General features: G+C 55.9%; 8 protein-coding genes and 1 non-coding gene across 9 annotated transcripts; 4 read left to right on the top strand and 5 right to left on the bottom strand.

The window, feature by feature from the left end:
* Positions 1 to 507: 507 nt before the first annotated feature.
* On the bottom strand, positions 508 to 1,096 carry DICSQDRAFT_175580 (uncharacterized protein; the record flags this gene model as incomplete). Its single annotated transcript, XM_007371465.1, has 3 exons — positions 508 to 772; positions 839 to 896; positions 955 to 1,096. The coding sequence occupies 3 exons, from the start codon at positions 1,094 to 1,096 to the stop codon at positions 508 to 510; spliced, it is 465 nt and encodes a 154-aa protein (XP_007371527.1).
* A 1,606-nt stretch (positions 1,097 to 2,702) lies between these two features.
* Positions 2,703 to 7,942, bottom strand: DICSQDRAFT_73060 (phospholipid-translocating P-type ATPase; the record flags this gene model as incomplete). The annotated part of the gene is made up of 21 exons (XM_007371466.1): positions 2,703 to 2,862; positions 2,922 to 3,011; positions 3,067 to 3,250; positions 3,309 to 3,334; positions 3,389 to 3,531; positions 3,583 to 3,816; positions 3,867 to 3,910; positions 3,968 to 4,082; positions 4,132 to 4,277; positions 4,329 to 4,415; positions 4,470 to 4,584; positions 4,639 to 4,722; positions 4,776 to 5,024; positions 5,076 to 5,297; positions 5,353 to 5,948; positions 6,027 to 6,084; positions 6,133 to 6,250; positions 6,310 to 6,594; positions 6,644 to 6,852; positions 7,193 to 7,344; positions 7,396 to 7,942. 21 exons carry the CDS (start codon positions 7,940 to 7,942, stop codon positions 2,703 to 2,705), a joined length of 3,864 nt encoding a protein of 1,287 aa, XP_007371528.1.
* A 958-nt stretch (positions 7,943 to 8,900) lies between these two features.
* Positions 8,901 to 10,390, top strand: DICSQDRAFT_141831 (uncharacterized protein). Its single transcript, XM_007371467.1, has one exon. It carries the CDS (start codon positions 9,419 to 9,421, stop codon positions 10,049 to 10,051), a length of 633 nt encoding a protein of 210 aa, XP_007371529.1. The 5' UTR covers positions 8,901 to 9,418; the 3' UTR covers positions 10,052 to 10,390.
* A 729-nt stretch (positions 10,391 to 11,119) lies between these two features.
* Positions 11,120 to 13,458, top strand: DICSQDRAFT_73056 (uncharacterized protein; the record flags this gene model as incomplete). The annotated part of the gene is made up of 4 exons (XM_007371468.1): positions 11,120 to 11,334; positions 11,906 to 12,212; positions 12,269 to 12,499; positions 12,565 to 13,458. The coding sequence occupies 4 exons, from the start codon at positions 11,120 to 11,122 to the stop codon at positions 13,456 to 13,458; spliced, it is 1,647 nt and encodes a 548-aa protein (XP_007371530.1).
* A 591-nt stretch (positions 13,459 to 14,049) lies between these two features.
* DICSQDRAFT_73059 (OPT oligopeptide transporter) lies at positions 14,050 to 16,368 on the bottom strand (the record flags this gene model as incomplete). Its single annotated transcript, XM_007371469.1, has 6 exons — positions 14,050 to 14,648; positions 14,710 to 15,475; positions 15,536 to 15,854; positions 15,914 to 16,005; positions 16,062 to 16,224; positions 16,280 to 16,368. 6 exons carry the CDS (start codon positions 16,366 to 16,368, stop codon positions 14,050 to 14,052), a joined length of 2,028 nt encoding a protein of 675 aa, XP_007371531.1.
* Positions 16,369 to 18,849: 2,481 nt separating this feature from the next.
* On the top strand, positions 18,850 to 19,626 carry DICSQDRAFT_23765 (HET-domain-containing protein; the record flags this gene model as incomplete). The annotated part of the gene is made up of 1 exon (XM_007371470.1): positions 18,850 to 19,626. A coding segment is annotated over one exon (777 nt), but the record flags the coding sequence as incomplete, so codon positions are not given.
* Positions 19,627 to 21,178: 1,552 nt separating this feature from the next.
* On the top strand, positions 21,179 to 22,676 carry DICSQDRAFT_94577 (Aldo/keto reductase). Its single transcript, XM_007371471.1, has 6 exons — positions 21,179 to 21,272; positions 21,469 to 21,532; positions 21,584 to 21,607; positions 21,657 to 22,116; positions 22,175 to 22,350; positions 22,415 to 22,676. The coding sequence occupies exons 1-6, from the start codon at positions 21,208 to 21,210 to the stop codon at positions 22,586 to 22,588; spliced, it is 963 nt and encodes a 320-aa protein (XP_007371533.1). The 5' UTR covers positions 21,179 to 21,207; the 3' UTR covers positions 22,589 to 22,676.
* A 90-nt stretch (positions 22,677 to 22,766) lies between these two features.
* DICSQDRAFT_t213 lies at positions 22,767 to 22,889 on the bottom strand. Its single transcript has one exon. It is a non-coding gene; the product is annotated as a tRNA-Gln (tRNA).
* A 1,201-nt stretch (positions 22,890 to 24,090) lies between these two features.
* DICSQDRAFT_175585 (uncharacterized protein) lies at positions 24,091 to 25,191 on the bottom strand (the record flags this gene model as incomplete). Its single annotated transcript, XM_007371472.1, has 1 exon — positions 24,091 to 25,191. The coding sequence occupies one exon, from the start codon at positions 25,189 to 25,191 to the stop codon at positions 24,091 to 24,093; it is 1,101 nt and encodes a 366-aa protein (XP_007371534.1).
* Between the last annotated feature and the right edge of the window lie 543 nt (positions 25,192 to 25,734).

The following is a 25,734-nucleotide window of genomic DNA, read 5'->3' on the forward strand; positions in this document are numbered from 1 at the left end:
ATTGTATGTCCCAACGCAGCTATGTTGATATATTACTTTACTTGGCTCTCAAGATCTCATCAGTCCTGATAGCTATCTAGGGACGGGGGGACTCCTACCGTAATCTGCGGCTATGACGATGGTAAGACAGATTCCACGACGAACCATTTCCTATATACTATAAGCAGTGGCAATCAAGCACAGGACTGCTCCGGTTCTGCCTAGTGGATATCGTTAAAAGAAGCACTTTCTATGCACGTTGACTGTGTCTTGTGGACATCACATCTCGAATTGGGTGCGTATGGATGAGGCGGCTGGGGAAAGAGAGTCGCAACCATGATGGGCGACGTCCGACGACGATAAAATCAGTATCATCTCAGAACTGGAAAGCATTTCGAATGTGATATCTTAGAGTGGGCCATACAAATGCGACTGATTGATCAAACATATTGAAGTATCATAGGGTATTAGCTAAAGGCTGGTGACGATTACAGACTCGAAAGGGAGCATTGACCGTGCGATTGTATGTCACAAGTATTTCGGTGTCTTGACACCAGTACGACGGAGCCTTCTTCGAGTGGAGATAGGCTGACCAGTCACCTTATCAAAGCGGGACTTCTTGACGTCTGACCGCCCGGAATGAAGACTACCGAGACCTTCGAACTTCCCCGGAGCCACCCCTTCGACGTCGTTAGCGTAGGCGTAATACTCCCAGTCGGAGACCTCGTAGAAGTATATGGACCCATCTTTGAGGAAGTCCAGCAGTCGCAGTAACTCGCCCTTGTGAAGCTTGCTGGGATTGCAAAAGCGAACATTAACGGGCCACGGTAGGCGGAGTCTTCTGTTTCGGAATATGTACTGATAAAACAGACTGGGAGTATACCACATGGCGGCGTGAGGATCTCCGGTCGCGTCGACTGGGACATTCCTCTGACGTTAGTGGATCGAAATGGATGGCCAAGAGTATTCACGTACTAATCAAGTTCTTGAGCCGTATCCGCACTTCTGCACGAAGCTTCTGCGTCTCGCCGCCGGCATATATTCCCCGGGGATCGTCCGGTATGCCAAGCTTTCTTCGCCCGCGACGTGGGGTATGATGAGGAGCGTAGCGAACCATGGTCAACTGATGGTTAAATTAGTCAAAGCGCAACAACAAAGAGCAAGAAGAACGCTGGCGTACATAGTCGAGGGTTACAGCCCCACGTTACGGAAATTTGTAGTGAACAGAAGAAGGACCTAATGACGATGGGCGGCACCTCCGTTCTGTCCTCGGAGTCGGTGTCTTTTATAGGCTGCTGAGATATCTGTCGGCCCCTTTATTCACCGTTGTCTCGGACGTGTCAAAGTTATGAATATACTCCCATTTCAATCCGTCACATCTGTTGTAGGGCATGCCTCTGAATATCGCCCTCGCTTGATGCTCAGCGTCTGCTAAGGCCCGTCGTACCCTTCGACCTGAGACATACCGAGCCGATTGTGAGATATGCTCCGAAAGAAGACACCCTCCTTGCAACATAACGTAAGTGGCTTCCTGGAGTCATCACTGTCCCCGTTGACGTACTTCAGGGTTTCAATGGACGTCGAATGGTCTGCAGAAGATAGACTTAGGCGAGCGCTTCTCTGCATGTGAGCCGATGTAAGAAACAAGCTTGAAGCGAAACGTCTCGCTCATACGCGGTGTGACGATTGTAAGAAATTTGAACGGATCGTAGACGAGGTTCCCCAAGATACAGAGTTGGAGTGACGTGGAATTTTATGCCATTTGAACATTCTTTCCAAGACGCCAGCCTGAAACATGGAGAATTGCGTAAGGTCTGATTCGATGAGCCCTCCAGATTGACCAAGCCTCAGAGATGAGGTGATCAGGACAAGTCCGAGCGCTCGAAAAAGGGTGCATTCCAAGCCAGTGTGTCGTGTACCGCCGTTGGGAGTCCATTCTTCGGCAGTCTCTTCGTAGCCTGTCATGCTTCGAGCTAAGGCATTTAGGACTGGTAGTCACACCGATTGGTCAGGGGAGAGAACTGCACAGCAAGCGCCTCAGAGGCCCGGGTCTAGGGATCCCATAGATTGTTGTTTAAGGCCGTATCAGTTTCCTAGTAGTGCTTGTATCAGCTTCAATGATCACTTGACGGTAGCGCAGCTGGTGGACCAACCGAGTGTTTTTCCGTGGATGTAATCAGCTAACGTACCTGAAAGTCATCGCTAAGTTGAGGAGAAATGCATGACCAGCACACATCACAAATGGCAGACTCATAGTCCTTGTAGAGCCTGCACTAGAACGCGGCGCGACCTTAGATTCACCAAGGGTACAGGATATGGCTAGACCACATATTGCCTTCCAGATAATCTGCAGACTGGCATGCAGCGATTCTCAAGCAGGACGTGATGGGAGGAGGCAGCCAATTTCGCAACTTAAACCATGGCGTAGGGGTAGTTAAAGGCGGGGCCGGAACTAGCCGACACGAGCGTCTCTCAAATATCAGCCGTCACGAAGTACATTCATTGCATTTCCGTCGGCCTGTATTGTTCTGTTTGTGCGCGTTCTCTTCACCGACATTTCGCCTCGCAGCTCAAGCTTCAGCATGGCGGTTGGAACGTGTTCGAGCAGAGCACACCGTACGCTACTGCCATCAGGGAATTAGGATGGAATGCGAAAGCTCCGTACAGTACATGTCCGTATAATGATAATAAAGCATGCAGATATTTACAGTATCCAGTCTCCTTCAGTAACCAGACGGTCGCGCACCCGTCTTTGATGTATCGTAAGCTCGTATCAATCGCGCCTGGTCTTGCCTCGACGCATTTTCGGTCTGGCTGAAGGCAAAACCGCGATTACGCCGCATGCGCTGAACAGCGCGAACTTTCTTGATCGCCTTCTGGAATCTGGGAAACAAGCGTGGCTTCAACTACAGCACTCACAGATGGAGTAAAATTCCACGTACTGCTCTTGCCTCGGTCTATAGTCAGGGATGTTGTATTTCTGGATCTCTTGGGCAATGTGGTAGGTCTCTGGTTGGTACGTCCTCCGATAGCTGCATTGGCGTGTCAATGCCAGCCGTGAACATTGACGAGAATAAGACGACTCACTACTTCCAGACAAAGTCTCGCGTCAAGCAAATGATAGGAACCAAGAGAAGGACAAAGTAGAAAACGGCATCGGTCCACAGACGGGGGACGATACCGCTGTACTGAGTCGAGAACCCAATGGCAGGAGCGACCACGGCGTACAACGGCAAGAACAACATAGTGAAGATGAATGATCCAGGGATGGCTATAGCAGACCGATAAGTGATCGCACAAACAAACCAATCGAGAACACATGGACATACCAGCTACAGTGTACTTCGTCCACAGACTGGAGTTGTTCGCATTAGCATAGCGGTGGAGAGCACAAATGAAGAGGACTTACTCGGATATCAGTGCGGCCTTTCCTAGGACAGTGAGGAGCACTGCAAGGTACAAAGTCGTCCCCCAGAACCAATGACCTGAATCGAAGCCGGTGGCTTGCTTGAGGTCACCCCAGAAGAGTATAACTGAGAATCCAAAGAGCACCTGTACGTAGCCGTCAATACTCGAAGTGACTATCAAGTTTTCGCGACTGACGATGCTGTGATACAACGCGTTACCGACCCAAAGCCAGAATTGAGTCCGCGTGAAGAACGCATTGCGTTGTCCGAGCATGTACAGCTGAGGATACCGGTCGAGGATACGCGCTGACACGAATTGATCGAAGATGCCAATCACCAATGGGGGTAAGACAGTGAAAACGACGTTGTACAAAGAGAGGGTCCAGGACTCATAGGCGATCTGGCCCGAGAAATTGTTGAAGAACGAGAACTAGGAGCGGACTGAGCCAACAGCAACAAAGACGGCAGGATACAACTTACCCAGAATTGTGTCATGTACAACACAATGTTCTTGTAGAAGGAATCTATGTGACGAAATTGGTGAGACGACACAGTCGACTTCTTGCTAAATTCCAACTTACACAGCACCATCTTCGATAGCCGAGTGTAACTCCAGGCACCGTGGACGAGGAGCAGCTTCTTGAGATACCGGAACTGCGAGATAGCGACATCCGCGGCTCGAGCTGCTTGAAGACCCTACAAGAGTGGTAAGCGTGGCATCACACTCTATGTTGCGTCTCCTCACCTCTACGCCCGAAATGCCGACGCCGACATGAGCCGCCTGGATCATGCTCACGTCGTTCGCACCATCGCCAATCGCGAGTAGGATGGACTTCTGGTTCTTCTTGACTAGTTTCACGACTAACGCCTTTTGCAGCGGAGATACGCGACCTGAAAGGAGAGTGAGTGATGCTATCGTTCACGGAACAGAGCGGCACATACAGCAGATGACCGCCTTGCATAGGATGGCAAGCTCCAGGAATGTCTTCGAAATCTCTTTCTCGAGGGCGAACGTAAGACTTTTTCCGTCTTAAGGTACATGAATCAGTTTCGTGTCCAAGGTCAATGATGGACGGCGCGAACCGATGATGAGGGCTAAATCTTCCTGATCACCAGAACTACGTTGGCTCTTGATCGCCGACAAACGCTTCGTGATGAATTCCTGCGTCTCGTGGGCTGTCTCTTCGTTGACGATAACCTGTATGATGTATGTCAGTAAGATGTAACGTCCTGCCTCAACTCGCGTGCGAACCAGGTTCATGGACTCCGAGATGAGTCTGCAGGACATGCCGATGTTGATGGCGGTCTCCTGCCTATCGCCAGTGAGTACCCAGACCTTGCTGAACGTCAGTACTGCAGTGATTGACCCTCTCCCCTTCAGTGACATACCTTAATACCAGCCATCTGAAGAGTATGGATTGTGTCAGGAACGCCCTCTTGCAGCTTGTCCTCGATAGCTGTCGCGCCAAGCAAGAACATATCCCTTTCGATGAGTTCCGCGGCTTTGTCTAAAGCCTCCCCGCGGCCATTGATCGTTGCGGCAGCCTGGTCGTAGACCGTCACCCATTGGCGGTATTCTGTATCGGGAATATCACGGAAAGCGATACAAAGCGTACGGAAACCGTCCGTGGCGTAATCCTGCGAGTTGTTGGCGGTTATTCGTCGTACGAAAAAAGCAGCAACACTTACCTCCAGATGTAGAAGTGTCTTCTCCGTGTAAGGCTGATTCTCGCTCAAACGCTCCAAGATAACAGTGTCCGCGCCTTTGCAGAAGAGCTTTATGCGGCCGTCCGGGCATCGGACGACGGTGGACATGCGTTTTCGGGTGGAGTTGAACTCGCATACGTTTAGGATCTCGTACTCCAATGACTGCCCGTGCACGTTGACGAATACCGATTTGGGTTTGCGAGTCTATATGCAACCGTTCAGAAGACTTTTGGACTATGAAAGCAGACATATGACATACGTGGAACTGATATCCAAGAAGTTCTGCGCCAGCTACGAGAGCAGCCTCGTCGGGACTGCTAGCTTGATAGTGGATCTTGTCATCGCGCAATTCCGGGATAACCGTATGGCAGACGGCGAGCAACGTGAGGAACTCGTTGGCAACCTGACGATCGGTGCTAGCCCCTGCATCCGTAAAATCGACGAAAGGGTTTTGTTCCCCGGAGACGAGAGCGCGCAGGTCGGCGAAGGATCGCCATGCTTCCTTGTCGTCCTCGCCATCCCCGCGTCGACTCTCGTCAACAACGTCCGCATACGCAATTCCTCCGATCGAGCAGAAGCGAAACTCCATCTCGTTGCGAGTTAGCGTTCCGGTCTTGTCACTGAAGACATACTCGATTTGACCAAGCTCCTCGACGAGCGAGGATGTGCGGCATAGCGCGGGTGTGTCCGTTTTCGCATAGTACATGTCAAGGTCGGAGTTGATGAGCTGGGCTTGCTGAAACTTGACGACCTCCATTGTGACGATGAGCGAAATCGGGATCAGGTTGTTGTACAAGATGATAAAAGTCAGGATATCTGGCCGAGAATCAACAAACCGGAAAGAGAATCCGAGTGCTAGAACGGACCTTCAATGAAGCCCTTCGCTGTACGGAGCTCAGCGACTGGTGACCTCGCACAAAGCGGTCAACGCACCTCTTCCGGAGACAGTCGATTGCTCGAGCAGGTACCATTGCGCGGTAGAGAAAAACCACTGCAGCGATGTCAGGCACGGGTTTTGCAGCAGAGCGAAGGCACCCACTGTTCGAATGCTACTGCCAATTGTCGAGCCGATAGACAGGACAAGCAAGAACATGAATAGGAAGACGATGTGTACGTTCACCTGACGCTCGACAGCCGTTTGTTTGATCGGCGCAGCACTAGGTCGTCGGTTTGAGACTCTTGTGCCCATTCCGTGCAGAATAGGAATGGCACTCACGTTGCGTTCCGCATCAGCTTTGTTTCGTGGCCTGTGAAAACAACAAGACCATACGCCCAAGGCGTATTCCTGATTTGAGCACCACGAAGCAAGAGCTGGTCGGGACCCAACGGGACCTGCTTCGGGTTACCGCCACTGGACACCAGCTCCAGAGTGGCCTCATAGGTATACAGGGAGTTGTTCGGGTGCTCAGACCGCAACGTGCCGTGAAGGGAGGTGACGAGATGAGGGGAAGTCAAATTGGACGTTTGTGGTGAAGCCTGCTTGATCTTGAGGTTCGTCTCACTATACGACATGAGCGGCGAATGGGCGGACGGATCAGAACGACACGCACCCGTCAAGGTTTGACGTCTCGATATAACAGAAGCCCTCTGGCTCACTGGAGCTGAGCAGGACGACGTCGGCTGGAATGAAGTCGTCGCTCTCTAAGCGGATCACGTCTCCGACCATGATGTCCTTCCATTTCCTGTCCAAGAATGTGCCGTCCGGTTGAAGAATCTTGGCCAGACGAGAGTTGAGTTCCCCATCAGACTGGTGTCGTTTCTGCAGCGTTTGTTAGCATCGGCTGCCAACGCACAGCACTGAGCGCATCATTGGGAGACTGTTACAATCCTACGAGGGCGAACGCTCATGTGATGGGCAAATGCAACAGATGGAGTCGCCGGTAGCCTCTGAGCACCCCTACGAGACTGCCATGAGCCCTGTCGCCGCTATTCCCGCAGATGAAGCAAAACTATGATACAACCGCGCTCGCTGGGGCGCCACGCCAGACGGATAGGAATAAGCGACAAAGGCTGTCAATCCGCTGATGTAGGCTGTCCTCCGCCGCTACTCCGGCAACATATGTGCAGGGATGGAGAAACATGCAGAATAAGAGACTCACCAAGTCCTCCTGGGTCTCCTTGAACGCGGACGCTAGTAATACAACAGCAAGGGGGGCAATGGTGGTATATCTGTTGGTGGGCGACACGTCGGGTATTTGCTGGATGAGAGCGGTGAACAGGAAGAACAAGTTCGCGTATTTCGAGAATTGCTCTAAACCTCTGGTGTCAGTATCGCCGTGCCGGGAGAACGGAGCCCACGTACCGAGGAGGAATTTGGGGACGAAGGTCGCGATGTTGTACTTGCTCGTAGAGACGTAGTTGTTGCAGTACTCCGCATTAGCATCCGGATTGTTCAGCGCGATCACCCTGTTCCCCGTCAAGACCTGCTCCTTCTTCTGCCGAGGCCAATTGAACTTCCACTTCTTCTTGATCGACTTGGAGGGCTTGCGCGCATGACCTCTCGATGGTCCGGGGAAGGAAGCCGATCCTGTAAACGTCTTGGGGCCATGGTCGTCGTCGTCGTCGAAAGACCACTGGTCTGGCGGGATGGATGTGGGAAGGCTGAGCTGAGAATTGCCTACGCCAGCGGGCGGAGCACCAGAGCCAGCGAAAGGAAGTCCGCTCTCCTTGGACTGCATAGCAGGAGGCCGGCCAAAGGCGGAGTCGGGAACGTCGTCGTCGTCATCGAAGAAGGGGTCCAAGGCCTGCGGAGGGGAAGAAGACGGGGGATAGCCCGTGTTGGCTGGCTGGTACTGTTGCCTGGAGGCGGGATTGGCTTGGGAGACCAGCCGGACGAAGTCGTCACTCATCGTATCCAGCGATGAGCTCGAGAAGTCAAGCGGCGAGGTCGAGGTCGAGAGTAGCGTTCACGGCGCTCAGCCGCGCAGAGCCGCGCGCAGGCCGGTGCATGGCTGCGCGTAGTCAGGTTAGGGTTGGGAACGATAGACGCTGCCCTTAGCGAGCGCAACGCGCAGATGCTACTCTTACACGCGTTCAGTACATACTTGAGGCCTTGCATTCGAACGGCCACAACATCACTGGGTCGAAACGGACTGCTAAACACTGTCTGGTCAAGTGTCTGCTCATTCTGTCGGTCGTCACCAGATACTGCATCTTGCGGCTTGGGTTCACGAGATAGTACCAACTTGTTGGCATGTGCGTGGCGAACCCTTGCTAGCTGGTCCACGGACTGGCGGCGAAGACCCCGCTGAGTGTCGACGATCTCCGCCTCTCGTAGGCGATCCTTTCGCCGGCATCTGAACCAAACAAACGACCCACACTAATGTACCCTTCCAACACGGCACGGCAGAGCCTCGTTATCCTCATCGGAATGTGGTAGTTGCGCATTTTTACGCCTCGGCGGACGAGGGCCGAAGGTACAATCAATCAGCCACCCATCGTGAGTCTTCCGAGATTTTCTCAGGTCAGTGCCCGGCTAGGAGACAGACGACTTTATCGTTGCTTCCGACGCAAACGAAGCCAAGGGTGAATGAGCAGCGGTGGACCGAGGCGACGATAGGAACGACAAGGTCGTCGTACGTCCTCCACTGTGCTCTAGCCCACGTCGGACGCCAAGGCGGCAGATGCGCGAGGGAGGAGGGAATGGAGACTTGGGCTACGTCCAGGCCACACGGAATCACGATGCGGCTCTAGGCTTGGGGAATTCCTCAGATGGTCGGCACTGAGTGCCATCGCCCGTAGCTCAAGGCTGTTCGCGGTTCTGTCTGAACGAGGGTATAATCCAGGGTAAACTCGATCTCGGGGGCTGTTTCCATGTCGCTCTGGACCTGCACGACATCCGGGTCCTTGAATAGGGGGGAGAACTTGCCAGTATTCTAGCGACTCCAACCGACTTGCTAGGTGCGGTTCTCATCGGATCCAGAGAGCTCTGGAAGGAGTCGAGGGGAGGCACCAGACTTCAACAAGACGTTATTTGAGCGAGAAGATCGTGGGTCGTCTTGTATGGAATTGTGTCCCCGCATCGGAGAGGTTGGCCGTTTACACGTCGCACGATTTGTGCGCTGGAAGGGATGAGAGGTGCGATAGGAGGTGTGCCCGGGCCAATGCACGAGGCGTTGAGGACCCTTCCCCTGAGGTGATAAGACTAGCTGTTCAAGCCTATCGTTGACGGATGTCCGACCGGTACCATCGTCGCTCTCGTCGGCATACCTTGGCCGGTCGAAGGCCCGTACTCCAGTGCTCACCACTCAAGCTCAGGTGCCGCGCAGCATGCATGGAGGTCATGAACTCCTCACGTAGGGCGCCGTCGGAACTGAGAACGTCGCATGTCTCTCCAAGCTTTCGAATTCGAACGTCCGACCCAGCGTCGATCCTTGTCTCTCGTACCGTCGAGCATTGCTAGATGTTTGCTAAAACATACCGTCGTCTCTTATGATGTAGCTGTTGGCGTCTTCCATCGCCGTGCCTCTCGAACCAGCTGTCAACATGGCGGACAGGCTAGCAGGGTGAACCGCCGTGACGTTCACGTTTACGATGTCAACGCGTGCCTCGCCAACGACGACGACTTGGGCTACGAGATGACCAACGCCAATCCGTTGTCCCCATCCTCTTCGACATCGGCCGTCCGCGCGGTCTTCGCGAATGCGTCTCCGGCCCAGCTGACCCGTAGTCGAGATACATACTACAGTGCACTCCGTACTCGACAGGTATCGCCTTCTGGTGTTCGGCGAGGAGCGGCACACCAACACGTCCAATCTGAGCAGCGTAGCATTCGGAAGCGTGGCAGAGCCGATCTGGACTACATATGCTCGCGGCGCGTCCCCGTCGACGAATGCCAGCGACAGGTGCCCGTTCTGCGGCCGTCGACCGTCCTCTCCGCCTGCCCCGCTGCTGGGCACCCGGACGGGCTGGAGATCGGTCTGTCGGGTGTTCTCCGTCCCTGCTCGTATGTCGTGTGAGGTAGATAGATGGAGCACTCCGGTCACGAGCGCGCTGCTAAGAGGACTGCGCCCACGGCCGACGGATGTCTGGAGGGAGAGGGGATGCGCGCACCCGAATGGACAAGGTCGGTTACCGCAGCCTACCGATATGTGCACGAGTATACACGGCGTTGTTGCGTGCGGGCAGAGACGGTCGAGCGGTGGCGCTGGGCGCATACACTCGGCTGGGAGTCGGACGGGGCGGCAGCGTGAGGGAGAGACTGCGGACAGGAGGGAACTGACGGCATCGACGTGGAGATTGCACTAGGCTGCCTACACGGCGTAGCTAGGGTTGTGTATGCGGGCAGGGAAGCGCGGTAGAGGGTCTCTGCGGGGAAATACGAAAGGCTGCGTTCAGGGGCCGGAGAGCATGGGAGCGTGTGGACGACTTGCGGACATTGAGCTCGAGGCGGGCGAGTGTATGCCTGCAACGACAGACGGATGACAGGCATGAGAGAAGGGTGTGTAAGACGAGAGCGGCGACAAGTGACGGGGTCGGTAGGGAATGCGCAAACGTGTAATCCACGGAGAGCTTGTGGTGAGAAGAGCGTTGCATACATCTGAGGGAGCGCAGTCGCGATGATTGAGATCAAAAGGATCGGTGAGACATTGGGCGCGAGCTGTGCATGGCTTGACACACGAGCTGTGATGGTGCGCGTGTGCGTGTGTGCGGTGGTTAGCAGGCGTTGAGTAGCGTTGCCGGGGGCGGGTCGAGACGGTCGAGGCGGCGGTTGCGATGGGGACGGAGATGTGATTGGCTGATGGGGCGTCCCAGAGCGGGCTCGAAGGGGGCCGGACACGCCGGGGCCGCCGGGATGTTATTCTCTCTCCGCTGCCCGTCGCTGCGCTTGGACTTGTTCTCCTTCTCGTCCGCTCTGTGCTTGTCTTTGACCGCCCCGCCTTTCTCTTTCTTTGCTCTCTCTCTCTCTGCCTCTGCGTCCGGCACGCCACTCACGACCACCAGCGACGACCATCGTCTACTCACCATCTCCAACTCCCCTAATCGCTCTCATCACCGGCCCTCGTTACTACTATCCATCCCCCTCCATGTCCCTCAAGGCTGAACTCGAAACCTGGGCCGCTGCCCTCCAGGCCTACGACCAGGAAGACTTTGAAAAGAGCTTGGAGCTCTTCTCCCAGATCGCAGACTCTAGCAAGATCCTCACCAACATCGGCCTCATCTACGCCACCCTCGGCGAGCACGAGGCTGCCGTCGAGCAGTTTACTGCTGCCACCGAGCTCGACCAGTACCTTGCCGTAGCGTGAGTCTCGCTTTTCGTATCTTCCCTTCGCAACGCGCGCAGTCAGTCCCCGCCCCCGCCATTCTCCTGCAAGTCCGTGTGCGGCAGAGGGGGGACCCGTCAAGCCTAAGCTCCGGTGCTAGGTGCTCCGCTCGATTGGCATCCTCGTCCGGGTCTCCCTCGCCCGCATGCGCGACGTTGGACGTCTCCCCTCTCCTGACAGCGATCAGACAGTCTATCCGAGAGTGCCTGTGCCGTATGCGTCCTAGGCACGCGGCCCATGGCATGCGAGCTTGCGTTTAACCTTCTTTGCGTGCATTTTCCTACGTGCTTTCTCCGACTTGACAACCGCGCCCAAGTCTTATCACGCTCATGGGAAGCGCGCCTCTACCATCTGTAATACTCGCAGCATCCTGTGAACGCCCAAGGGCGACAGAGCTCGATCGCTGGGTCCTCGGGGCCACCGCGCTCACATCTCAGGGACCGTCTGCTCTCGCTATGGCTACCGATTCGGAGCGGATCGTTGATCGAGCGCACCGCCTCGACCGCTTTGCGAGATCGTCGAACTTGCGCGACTGACCTGCGGCTACAGATACTTCCAGTGCGGCGTCTCAAACTTTCTGCTCACCCGATACGACGCCGCGTACAACGACTTCTCGTCCGCCCTCCTCTACCTCCGCGGGAACCAGTTCATCAACTATGAGCAGCTCGGGCTCAAGTTCAAGCTCTACTCGGCCGAGGTCCTCTTCAACCGCGGTCTCACCCAGATCTACATGGGCAACGCCCAGGAGGGTCTGGCGGACATGGAAGACGCGCGCCGGGAGAAGGCGACGGAGGAGCACGGCGTGATCGACGACGCCATCCAGGATCGCGGCGAGGGCTACACCGTATTCTCGATCGTGAGTCCCTCGATCGAACCCGTCCACTACAGAGCCTAATTCGGACGCGGACACAGCCCGTGGGGGTGCTGTACAGGCCGGCGCAGAAGAAGCTGGAGAACTCAAAGGCGCGCGACTTCCTGGGCAAGGCGAAGCTGGTGGCGGCGGAGTCGACGAACGACCTGTTCACGGAGTTCACCGGCGTCGTGCGGCTGAAGCAGGGCGTGACGCCCACCAACGTCTTCCTGGAGGACGGCCCGACGTCGAACCTGTCGCGGGCGGCGACGGTGGCGGCGCCGTCTGTGAGCGTACCCAGTGCGTATACCTCAACACTCCTTGACATCATGTCTGATACGAATCTGGTCGCGCAGAGCCGGCAGATGGCGACGACCCGAAGCCCAACCTCCAGCGCGCGAAGACGACGATCAACGTCCCCGCGGACGCGCGTGAGCGCATCCGCGCAGCAAACGTGGGCGGCGCAGGTTCCGCGCCGGTGACACCACCCAAGACGTCCCCCACGGCCCCGGCCGGCCCCTCGCTCACGCGCAGCGCGACGTCTGCAGGCGCAGGTCGCGGCCCCAGCGCGCCACTGGGACTCAACGGCCCCACGCGCGGGCTGAGCATCCGCAAGGGCGGCTCTCCGACCGGCCCCACCGGCTCCGCGCCTCCTCGGGGCGGCGCAGGCGCGCGCATGACGGAGTTCTACGACGACTACCTGGAGGGCTACACCGGGGAGGAGGCGAACGAGGTGCCCCCGTTGCCGGAGGCGCGTGTGGCGAACTGGGCGAAGGGCGTCGGGCGCGGGGGGCGGCCGAGCGCACCGCCGAGCAGCTACGGGGGGAGCCTCTCCGGGGGCGGGTCGATGCGCCGGAAGCTGACGCGCCGCGGGACGGCGGCGAGCCGGGGGCCGGGCTCGCGCGCGGGCTCGAGCTTCTACGGGGGGTACGAGGAGGAGGAGGAGGGGTACGTGAGCGGGGAGTACGAGGACATGTTCGAGATGGTGAAGATCCGGGTGAAGCTGCACTACCGCGAGGAGGTGCGGGGGATGGCGCTGCTGCCCGAGACGCCGTTCGAGGAGTTCATGGAGATGGTGACGCGCAAGTTCGGCGTCGTGCCGGGCGCGCTCGGCATGAAGTTCAAGGACGAGGACGGCGGGAAGGTGACGTTGCGCGACGAGATGGACTACGAGCTCGCGATCGAGACCGCGCGCCATAGCGCCAAGGGCAGGCCCGAGGGCCGCCTGGAGATCTGGTGTATGGACGAGTGAGCGGGCGCACGGCCGTCCCGCCGCTATCGTGTGGGGCTGTGGTCGGGAGGGTGCGAGGTGCGCGTGTCGTCGCCGTCTGTCTTCGTCGTTCCTTCTGTGCTGTCATCCGTCGTCGTTGTCATCTTGTCTCGTCATCTCTCATGATACTCTGGATTGTCTCCTCACCCACTATTATGCGCGGTACCCTCTGTAGATGTGCTCCACTCTCCTCCTTCCTTCTCCCTCTCAACCTCATCACGGTAATTGCAATACGATACTGTACATGCTCCGTTGCGCCCGGTACCCTCTGTACACTCCTCTCTTGGTACGGTGATTGAGCGTCAAGGCCCCGATGAACTCGCCTGCTGCGGTCTGTTTAACTATATATTATCGGTAATGCGAATCAGTCGGGGTAACATATCGTGCGCATGCGAGGCGCGTCGCCTGGAAAAGATAGCCTTCAAAAGTCACTGAACTGAACTCGATGATCAATCCGTCTGAGGTCTGTATATCTAGAGTATGAACGTAGCCGCTGTGTAAATCATACCGGAATGATGGCTGCTGGGCTCTGCTAGCAAGCGAGATGTGTAGCCCAGCCCCAAGAAGTCCGCATTATCCACAGTACACGTTCGCTGGGCACCCCACACTGGTGCCCTTCGCTGCGCCCGACACCCCTGCGATCTGCAATACCGCGTTCGCGATGCCTCCCAAACCCTCCCCGGCTATCATGCCCGCCGCGACCGCATAGCAGTACATCATCGCGCCTACCGGCCAGTACTTGCGCCAGATGAGAGCGACAAGGCTGCCGAACAACATCGCCATGGGGTACGTGCACAGCGGACCGAGGATGAACGCGATGCCGACCGCGTTCCAGTTCGGGAACCAGACTCGCCTCTCGGGTCGGACGAATTGGAACTTGACGAACGTCGAGATGATTGTCAGAGCACCCAGACAGAGTGCGGTGATGCCAGACGAGCGAGGGACAGGTAAGGAGGGAGAGGAGACCGCGACTGAGACGGCTCGCCATGCTCCGACGTCCGGGGCGGGGAAGGCGCAGGTCGTCGTGCTGAGCTCGTTGATGCATGGATACGCCTTGACGAAGACGACGTACATCCCCGCAGACAGGAAGATGGACACAAGCGCGCCACAACATTGGGCATAGAGTTGGACGCGCGGGGATGCGCCGAGCAGATGCGTTGTCTTCAGGTCACCTACGTATGTGATGTGGCACGTCAGCGCGCACATAAACTCACGTCGTCCATCGCCACCCACCAAGCATGTCTGCAGCTTGCTCTGATACAGCGAGGGTGATCATACCCGTCAAGCCGTTGTTGAGCTGATTTGCGGCGGGAGCTACACCCATGCCCTTCGAGACGCCCCCGAACACGAGCTGCGCGAAGTTCCCGAAGGTTGTCACAGGGATGACGGAGATGCGCCCCGCGCACTCTGCGCCGATGAGCGAGAAGATGAACGAGATGAGGATGGCGAGGATGGTCACTCCTGCGTTCTGGCCGAATTGGTAGCGCATGATGATAATGGTGATGATGCTCCCTATGGTCAGGCCGCCAGTCCACATCCACCATGGCGTTTGTTCATCGAGCGGGGCGGGGTCTGGGAACTCGTCTACCTTGGCTCCGTCGGTGTATCCTCCTTCACGGGGTTTCCTGAGGATGAACCCCTTGACAGCTTCTGCCGTCGGTCCGAACCCTACCGAGAGGCTCCGGAGTACGGCACCTCCGTTCGCGACGATCTCTGCCAGGCTGGAGCACAGGAGGACGGCGCATCCGGGCCAGATCATCCAGTACTTCGGAGAGGGCGCATTGACCGGGTCGTCTAGCACCATGTTCGCGTAGTTGAGATACTCCGGGAACTCGCCCGTCTTGGTGGCCGGAATACCGAACGCTACGTTGGTTGCGACAAGCGCAGGACCTATGATTGCCCAAGCAAGGGCGGAGCCGCCTACGAAGGAGATTGAAGAAGTGAGCGGAACGAGCAAGCCTACGCCTATAAATGCTGGCGTCCACTCCCATATCCAGCCCTGATGAGCAGATGAGCAGACATCCCAATACGACGCGGACGACGAGAGGGAAAGTCTCACCCAATTCTCGGCCGCAATGATCCACTTCCATCCCGCGCTGTAGAACCACCAACCCCAGTGCCAGTCCCACATTATGCCGGGTGCGTACTCGCTAGTAACTCGCCATACAATCGCCAAGAGGAAAGAGGTCACGAGAGCCAAGGTCTTCTTTCGGGCATTAGCGGCGGCGTGGCGGCCGACGTGCAGCGAGCGAATCGTGTATGCCGCAGCGACAGAGTTCGGGAAGGGAAGCTTGAGCTTGAGGATATACAGTCGTCGAAGAGGCATGGTAAAGAATATCCCGACGTAGGCACAGCCGAGTGTGAACGTGATCAGACGGCTGGACGGACGGCGCTGTCGGTACAATTTGACTCGGATGATTAGGACGATAGAGCTCACCCATAGTCCGCCACAGGATTTTCACCCAGTAAGCCAAGTTGATATGCTGCCGGGAAGCCTGAGGTGAACAACAGCCCTAGAGATCCCGCCGCCTACAGATCATGAATGTTTGCTTCGATGAGATCACCATGGTGGTCTGTTCACTTACGGTGGCAGCACTCTGACAGCAGATGTTTTCCTTGGGCCCGAAATAACCGCCACCTAGACGGTCGGGGAGTGCCTTAGACATCGACTTCAAAATGGCAAATCCGAAGATGGATCCAAAGAGAGATGCTCCGAACGTCCAGCCCGTCTTGAGACCGAGGTACACGCTAGCGGAAACGGATGTTGAGCTAACAACGGGTGCTCGACGACGCAAAGGCTTACTTGCTTGCAGAGATGACTGCACCGAGGGCACATCCCACGAAGACCGCGCGGAATGTAAACTGCTGCTCTTCCGGAGCGTCAGGATCCATGGGAAACGGGTCATCTGTGCCAAAATGCTCGAGAGGATCATCTTCGTCGACGCCGTCGTCGCCTTTCTCTAAAGATGAGACGGAAAGGACCTGCTCGACTTGACTACCGAAGGACTTCTCGTCTTTGCTGGACATGGAGTCCGGGGTGGGGGCATCCCGAGGGATCCCATCAGGCCCGAGAGATTCTTCGCGGATCGACATCGCGGAACGAGGAGGGGTTCGCATAGACGTATCGGATGGCTGATGTAGGCATCCGTCCCTCTTAACCGGACTCTCAGAGATTGCGTTATCAGTATCGAAGAGATGTATTGTCGAATCTACATGCTCTGTATCAGCATTGGTGGTCAGAAGGAAAGATTCTCTTACGAGAAGACGGGCGAACGTATGGCGTACGGAGTGCCGGCAGCAGACTCGAACGCTCACATGCCTTGCCCCGATAAGTGAGTACGACATGCGATAGAGGAGTATTCATGGCGCACAGGCGAAAAGGCGGAAATAACTCTCAGGAGGATGGTTGTGCACACGCTACGGGCCGCCGCGATAGCATTAGAGCGGATACTGGATGATATGCAGTAGGTGGGGGTGACGTCAGGAAAAGGCCTTGCAGTCTTATAGGCACACCAAGAGTTGTTCCAACGGGAGCTACTCGAATGAAAGTCTGAGACGTTGAGAGGCATTGCTATTGAGCACGACGTCTACCCCGCATTAGTGTCAAGACGTGAGCTGTGAACATGTTAGAATGGGAAATTCGCTAAGGACGTGTTGCGGTTACCTAGCTGTCAAAAATACCAAACTGCAGAATGCTACAGCATTGATAGGGATCGGGAGCCCATAGAATGGGATATCGGTTCTAACTGCGCCCACTACTCTTGCTTGACATCTATTGGAGGAAGGATAGGTAGCACGCTATTGGGATCGCGGTGGGGCATATCCAACTTTTTGGATGGTCAAGTTGATCGCGTTTTTGTGTCACAGAGTGAATATTTCTCGCTCAAGGGTAAATACTAGATCCCTGAGGCTATGATTATATGAACGGCGAGACGGTCAGCTTGGATATTGAACATAACTTGCACCTTTGGAGCTGATTCCTCAGCGGCTCCGCTGCCGGCTTTGATGATTTACGTGATGCTCAGCATACACTCAATCCTATGGTATGGAGAGTGTCAGCTCTGCAAGGAAAGAATCAGGGATAACCTTACATTCTTCAACAGCACAACCCGCTCACACCGTGTACAAGAGACCGCAACAGCACGACCGGGGACAGCTCCTGAATTGCGCACAAAAGGGGCAGATCTTGCCTCTCGAGGGTATACTTGAGAATGGATGGCCGTAACTCGTTGGGCAGCTTGTGTACTACTACGGCAGTTGCGGCGCAGGGTCGCCCAGACACTATCGATTCCGAGCCGGGGTTGAGACTGTCTGGAAAAGCCAGGCAAACGATCCGACCTCGCAGCAAAGGTGGCTTTGCGTTGTGATGAAATAATCAGTAATGGAGTCGCGTTGAGTAGAAGTCAGAGTCCTTGTTTATGAGCTCCAGATTGGAGTTGTCGGTGGGTCGATCTCAAGTCCGGATACGACGGTCGCTTCCCACGGCCAAATGCCGGCGCTCGACTGACATCAAGCGCCCATGGGAACTTCGCGGACAGCAAGGAGACGAGAAACGCTGGATTGAACGAGAGGACGACGGAATAGGACGTGATTGATTTTCACCTGGCTGTGAGGGCATTCGTTGGCGGGACGGCCCAACTACATAGGAGTAATAGATCTCTGTAGGGGACTCGAAGCAACCGGCGGCGGCCGAGGCGATTATTTCGCCGGAGATCCTGCACGCCACAGCGCTCGCTCTACCTCGATCTTCATCTTGTATTTCTGGCCAGGTTTGTTCACCTTGCGCGCGTATCTCCACCGGACGCCTGAAGAACTTCATATATCGATCAAAGGCGGGGATGCCTTGTCTATCGGTCCGTATAGCCATGGCCAGCTTCGTTCTCCCATTGACCGACACAACACTGCCTCAGCGCCCTCTCAGACAGGTGTCTTGGTTCGAAATCCACGAAGCCGATTGTGGTCGGAGGTAGCTGCTTTATGAGTATCCTAGGCTCAAGGACAGCCTTGTGTTATGCCACTTACGGTAGGGTGCTAGCGGGAGCTCGTCATCTCTGAAGTGCATCCCCTGGATGACTCTTCGCCGCAGAAGGATGTCCGCACAGATTCACTGCCAAACCTAGGAACACCCCTCCGATGTGTCAGAACATTCTCCTCGATCTTCTCATCACCTTCGGTGCGCTCAATGGTATAAGTTGAGAGTGTCACCTTCGCGCCCCCCGCACTCCTGTGTCAATCCCTCGACTCGCCTTCGTCCACTCTCGATAGCGCGTCGCCGTCGGTAAGCATCCTCAGATCTTCAGCCCTTTCACCTTCTTCAATGCGTACCTTAATTTTTTGGGACACTGTCAGACACTCATCGGACACCGCAGGTCAATGTGGCTTCTCGATACAGAGAAGATCCAACTTCAGTGGTTTTCTAGTCCTGACGACGTCTCATACGCAATCCTCTCGCATGTTTGGACTGCATATGAGCAGACTTTCCAAGAGACTCCTCGCTTTCGCACTTCTGGCACCCGGGGCATACTCCATCGGGCGCGCGACCGCGTACTACACCCTCCGTCAGAGAAGATCCGCAACGCATGTGCGAAGGCACGGCACGATGGCTTTCGCTGGCTTTGGGCGGATACTTGCTGCATCGACAAGACCAACAGCGCGGAACTCTCTGAGGCCATTAACTCAATGTACGCGTGGTATCAAGGTGCGGCCATGTGTTACGCGCTGCTGGACGACGTCCCGAACCTGAAGGAGGAGGACCCCCGCAGCCCCGCCTCCTCGTTCCGGAGAAGCAGGTGGCATAAGCGCGGGTGGACTTTGCAGGAGCTCATCGCCCCTCACTCCGTCATCTTCCTCTCTAGAGACTGGGAGGTCATCGGGTCGAAGCGCACCCTCGCGGACCTCATCGAAGAGGTGACGGGCATCGATCGGCGCGTGCTCATGCACAAGCGCAAGGTCGAAGATATCAGTGTCGCATGCCGAATGTCGTGGGCTGCACGAAGGGAGACCAAACGCATCGAGGATCAAGCGTACTGTCTCATGGGCATCTTCGGGGTCTACATGCCCACCATCTACGGAGAAGGCAGACATGCTTTCATTAGACTGCAGGAGGAGATTATCCGAAAGTCCCCGGACCAGAGCATCTTCGCCTGGGGATGCATCCTCGACGACTACCACTCTGGCGCATTCGTCACCAGCGCCAAGGAACATGACTACGCACCTCAATCCAACGTCGAGACTCTCCTTGCCTCTTCCCCTGCGGACTTTTCCGGATGCACGGACATCATTCCCGTTTCTCAGCGGAGCCTCTGTGACCGATTAGGCGTCGGAGAGACCTCCCCGGAATACACGACGTCGAGCCTTGGCATCCGCACCACATTCCCTCTTATCAGCATCACTCGTACATCCTTCGTCCACGCTGCCCTCGCCCTACTAGCTTGCGAGGATAAGCAGAGACGTATCATTGCGCTGTACCTACGGTCGCATCCGCGCTCGACGATGAGCAACCAGTTTCGTGTCGGAGGATACATCGCCCAAGGTGGGCGCCGTAATCCCTACTATCGCGCGACCCGCCTCTCTGTCTTCGAGCATAGCGACCTCGCTGTGACTGCAAAGATACGCCAGCCCTCCGGCAAGTACGCTCGTATCCTGGTTCAACCAGAGCTGAAGGAAGTGCATATCCACTCACATGACGGCACATCCAGCGTCGGCACGCCAAGGAGTGCGATCTTGTCTTCCTCCTCCCCTAGGTCCTCCATGGTGTTCTTCGAGCCCCCTTGCACTATCGTCCTATCACCTCGGTCCGTACAGAGGTTGCGAGACTTGGGATACCTCTTGCCGGAGATCCCCAGCAAGGGTTTCAGACTGAATGCACCGGGCGACTACAGGACCGTCTCGTTCCTGGCCTACGAGTCGTTCACGGTCCACATCGGTGTCTGCCCACTTGACCTCTCAAGCTCCACACAGAAGGCCCAGCTATGGGCGACCGTCCGCTTCGATTCTGAGCTCGGCACCATACTTGACGATTATGTCGCCAAGGCTGGCTCGTCTAAGCCCATTGGCGCACCGGAGCGAGAACCGGACGTCATTCCCGAGGAGTCGATGCTGGTACAATCGTGGAAGGACGGCCGGTGCACGTTCGGCTCGAAAGGTCGACAGGTCCGGCTAGCATTTAGCTACCCTTGTGCAGACGGGTTGGAACTAGATAAGAAGGTGTCGGAGGTGTATGAGTTGGATATCCGGTTTGAGGGCTTTTATCGACACCAGGGACGGATCGCGCTTGAGCGTAAAGGAACGATTAGTACAGAAGTCACCGCTCGATCAGGAGGGAAGCAAGTAACTCAAAGGACGTTCACCACTTGATTGGCGACACCGTAGGTTCTGGTCATAACTGGTATCGGACATTAGTGACACATGGACACCACCTGTATCAAGTACGTTAATTCGTTGATGAACCGTTCGTATCACTGCTCGACTACTTGGCCGTCGAATCGTAGCATTCCGCGAGGCCATTCCGAATCGAGATCTAAATGCCTGGGTAAGTGCCGGCTCGGCCCGTTTCGAGGGTCAGGTGCTATTGTACGGTCCGGAGTGAGGTATTTCGAGCACCTCCATGTCGTAGAAGTCAAGGTGTGCCGACGAAGCCAACCCCTAGTTATAAAGGATCCATCTGAGTTCATCCATGGACTCGGAGATCCCTTCTCTACTTGGTCCTCACACGATTCATCTGGCGGGCTGATGGCAGCTGATATCCCGTCATTCACGCTCAACACGGGCTATAAGATGCCCTCAGTCGGGATAGGGTGAGTTCGTTCGCTAGATCCCGTATCTGGTATGGTTTGTGCTGGCACACGAGCTAGAGAGGGAGGACGTCGTGCGGAGAATGTTGTGGTAGGTGCTGCTATCAGTAACTTTACTATTCTGTGTACATGAAAGTCGACTTGTAGAGGCTCCTTGGTTTCATTCGGAATGCGCGATCTGACGAATTGTAACCTGTAGGGTGTGGCTGGGCCCCGACGGTGGTGGAGAGGTCGCAGAGCAGATGTGTAAGACGGCACTACAGGTGAGCTGCACTCGCCTGCACAGACATCAAGTCGAGGCTGATACAGCATAGCTTGGATACAGGCATATTGACACTGTGAGATCTCCAGCGTACCGTGCATCTGAACGAACATGACGTGCTCTAGGCCTATGGCTACGCTAATGAAGAACAAGTCGGCAAGGCTATCCGGGAATCTGGTGTCCCTCGCGAAGAAATCTTTCTGACGACCAAACTACCGAACCACCACCACCACCGGGTCGCCGAATCGCTGCAGGAGTCCCTCGACAAGCTCGGCGTCGATTATGTTGATCTATACCTCATCCACTGGCCCCAGGCGTATACCGAAGACAACAAGACGATTTCATATGACGAAAGCCCAACATATATCGACACGTGGCGCGACATGGAGCGACTTCTTGGGACCGGGAAGGTCCGCTCGATCGGCGTATCGAATTTCTCAGTCAAATTACTGGAAGTGTTGCTGAAGGAGACAACGGTGGTACCGGCGACGAATCAGGTCGAATGCCATCCATGTCTGCCCTCGTTCGAGCTCAAGAAGTATTGCGATGAGAAGGGGATTGTTCTGACTGCCTACTCGCCGCTGGGTATGTATTGCGTCCCTCCCCAGTCCCTCAGAAGACCAATGGCTGAGGTGTGATCCAGGCCGTCCGAAAGAATATGATGGCAAACCGGTCTTCCTTGAGGACCCCGATATCGTCAGGATTGCACAAGCGCACAACTCCACTCCTGGCCAAGTCGCCCTCAGCTGGGGTGTACAACGCGGTACGGTGGTGATTCCAAAGAGCGAGAACCCAGAGCGAATCAAGCAGAACATCTCGGTGAGCGCGTCCTCCGACAGGTTATCACAAGTTTCCGACTTTCTGATCGTCACGAACGCTATAGCTGATCAAACTCGCGGACGAGGACATGTTGGCTATTGATGCTATCCATAAGAAAGCCGGAATGCATCGATCGCTCCTGAGGTACCATAAGAACAGCTCCGACGGAAGGATTTTCGGGTGGACATACGAGCAGCTGGGATGGAACATGAAGCAGGGCGGTATTGCGCTCGAGTAGGCGATTTGGGCGGAAGAATGAGCAAAGGGTTAATTTGTACCGTCGTGATATAAGATTCTTCATGCGTATGGCCTCTCGTGTTGAGGACAGACCGTTTGCGCGACAAGAACTTGCTCGAGGAAAGAGTAAAGCTGACAGCCATGCCAAGGTGGTGGTGGAGCTAGCAAAAGTCATCCAGAGGCACTACCAGGGTTCGAACCTGGGTTCTGGGAAGATCCACGCTAACCGGCCAACCTGGAGAAGAGGCCGACCAGCCAGCATGTTCAAAATCCCAAGTGATAAACCACTACACTATAGTGCCTTTGCCGCGCATCGAGTCCAAGCATACATAAATGCGCGGGGTCACAACGGGACAGACTAAGTTCCTCCTTTCTCCACGCTCGCTCACGTAGTTTTGATCTGTGTAACACAATCGCTCGCGACCTCCACCGGGCCCGGCGGGCTGTCATACTGGCGTGTCGGCTCAAGGTTGGTACTTACATGTCAGTCTTTCTCTTGTTGAGCGGCCTCTCCTTCTACCATCGTCTCCGACACAATTTCGGACGTGGGGTATACAATACAAACCTGACCTAGCATTGAACTGACCATTGTTTCTCGTAGGCAATCTCTCATGTTTTGCTTCGCTAGACAAGCAATATGACTCTCAGCGACTACTTCAGTTCAGCATGTCCCCACACGATCTTGTCGCACGAATGGAGTCTCGACGAGATGTCTTCTCAGGACACGACGAAGATTTTCCAAGCAGACCAATTGCACTCCACGCGAATGGCAGGGCACCCAACCTGATCCTGTGATGCCGGAGGTTTGTCGAGCTTGTGGGCTACGAACGATTATCGGATCAATACCCACTGTATCAACCACGGGAGCAACGCGGAGCTGTCTGAACCGATTTACTTGGTGCTCGCCCGGTATGCTGACGGCGACATCTGCCATCTGCTCCAGTATGAGGTCGGAGACGACGAGGAGCCTGCTGCTCAAGATCGTGTGGTGAACAAAGTAGATGGTGTCCGTAGCCAGATTCTGCAGGAACTTCTCGCTCCTATTCGTAAAATCTCCGTCATAAGACGTAGCATACGTTGGCTCCAAACAAACCCTTGCGCGAATGGAATTATTGACAGGTATAACCCTCACTCACAGACAGTCGCTCGTCAGTGTGTCAGCGTTGCACCTTTCAACCAGGTCATGCCGCGATGCCTGACTGCCTTTTAAGCGTAGCTGGGGCTCACATCCGTGAATAGTTGCTGGGGGAGCCCGGGTGACGCGCTCGCTGGCCCGAAGGGGTAGGTGGCGCGTCACGAGAGGGAATCGGAGAGGTTCGCTCGAGGTACTGACAGGTTATGAGAGTCTCGATTGAACGCTAGATTGTTGTACATACAGAGTCTTCTTATATATGGATTTTCGGGCGCTATAGTAAGTCTAAGGTTCGGGAAGACTCGGGCCAGGTACAAGTAAGATAAGAGAAGCAGAGATAGAGGAGAGACAATCCCGAAGCACGGAGTCGATCAGGTACGAAAGGAGAGAAGAGTAGTAGCGCACGACGCAGGCGCTACATACGCCCTCCTGGACGACCGCGCCGGTGCGGGGGCGGGGCGTCCATGTTTAGGAAGCGTTCGCGTCGCCCTCGGTAGCGTCGGGGTTGAATTCCATGGCCGTGTCCTCCCCGCCCGCGTGAGTGGTTTCGGACGCGAAGTCCGGGACGTTGAGGAGTTGAGAGAGGCCGATGTCCCCCCCGGGGAACCCGCGTTCGAAGGAGACCCCGCCTCGAAACCCAGGTCGAGACCCGCTTGGTTTTGGAGGTCGAGGGTAGTGGCCAGAGCCGAGGCGACCTTGCGCATGGCCGAGGAGTGGGCCCCGAGATGGGCCTTGCTCTTGCGACGAGCCTCGCGCCCTTCGTACTGACGGTGAGACTTCTCGATGCGGCCGGACTCGCGCATGGCGGCGTCAGCCTTGAGCCTCTCCAAGAGCTGTCGCTCCTCGCGGGAGAGCTTGAACCGGTCTTCTAACTTCTCCTCGCGTAGGAGCGTGGGATAGAGGAGCTCGGCGGGAGGGGGAGGGCGCGTGGTGAGTATTATAGCGCCCGAGTTGGGATCGACTGACGAGAACCCGTACAGGCTGTGCGTGTCCTCGTTCCAGATCGCCACGAACGTGTCTATACCGGCCGGTATCGGGTGCTCGGCGAAATCGAAATTCTTGCCCCAGCTGACCAGCTCCCACAGGTGAGTCTCGTGCTCGAGGTACAAGCGGAGGAGTTGAGCGGGATAGACGTGGATCCCGGAAAGGTGGGCGGAAGTGAGGAGTAGGTCCCGCCCGGGCAGAGGGTCGAGTGGACGTGCATGGTGAGCAGTGGCGGCTTGCGGGTTCGAGCGGCAGTGTCTGCGTCGACGGGAGGAGCTGGTAGGCAGCAGATGATCGAGAACAGGGGGCTGGGGTGAAGAATGCGGTGAGTCGACGTACCTGTTATATTCCTGGCAGACCTGACTGATGAGGCTCTGCAGGAATATGTCGACATGACCCGAGAAAATCTGTGGGTCGTCAGGAGGCGGCGTCCCCAAGCCTTCGGGGAGCTGATCGACTGACTCTAGTCCTAACGCCTCCAGGTACATTCTTAACGCGCCTAACGGTTCAGCTGTTTGAAAAGGAATCCAAGTCCAGTCCCCGGACTTTCACTCGGCTTCGAAAATCGCGTCAGTCCCTTTACCAACGTGTCCGACAATCTCACTAACAGCCCACTCATTGTCAGGGTCCTCAATCTCAAACACCTGAGTGTCCAGACTGTTGAACAGGCGCTGGTTTACACAGCTTGCCTAACACAGCCGTCACAAGATATGGAACGGCACAGCCGGTTACTGCAATAACTGAGGCTGTACTACTCATGTGGTACACACACAGCTTCGCTGTGTACGCACTGCTTCTCTGTGCGACTGTGCATCCTGGGAATGTACTGTATAGTACTACGTAGCCACAGATGTACAGTAGTATATATAGGGGACCTCTGTACCCCCAATCTACAGTTCAGTTCACTCGAACATCTCCTTTCATCGCTCTAACAAGCCTCTTACAATCAACAACCCTTCTAGGTGAGTTGCAGGCTATCCGCTGCCATTGCCACCCGTGGGAGAGGCCTTCGCCCCCCGGGTTCAACCAGG

The sequence above is a fragment of the Dichomitus squalens genome (genome assembly GCF_000275845.1).
Source record: "Dichomitus squalens LYAD-421 SS1 unplaced genomic scaffold DICSQscaffold_107, whole genome shotgun sequence".
Classification (NCBI taxonomy): Eukaryota; Fungi; Basidiomycota; class Agaricomycetes; order Polyporales; family Polyporaceae; genus Dichomitus; species Dichomitus squalens.

Bases quoted from the DNA above. Each gene is read 5' to 3' on its own strand.
- DICSQDRAFT_94577 (XM_007371471.1), top strand. From the start codon at position 21,208: ATGGCAGCTGATATCCCGTCATTCACGCTCAACACGGGCTATAAGATG. The intron at 21,273-21,468 runs GTGAGTTCGTTC...TGTAACCTGTAG, and splicing joins ATGCCCTCAGTCGGGATAGG to GGTGTGGCTGGGCCCCGACG. The intron at 22,117-22,174 runs GTATGTATTGCG...GGTGTGATCCAG, and splicing joins GACTGCCTACTCGCCGCTGG to GCCGTCCGAAAGAATATGAT.
- DICSQDRAFT_141831 (XM_007371467.1), top strand. From the start codon at position 9,419: ATGTCTCTCCAAGCTTTCGAATTCGAACGTCCGACCCAGCGTCGATCC.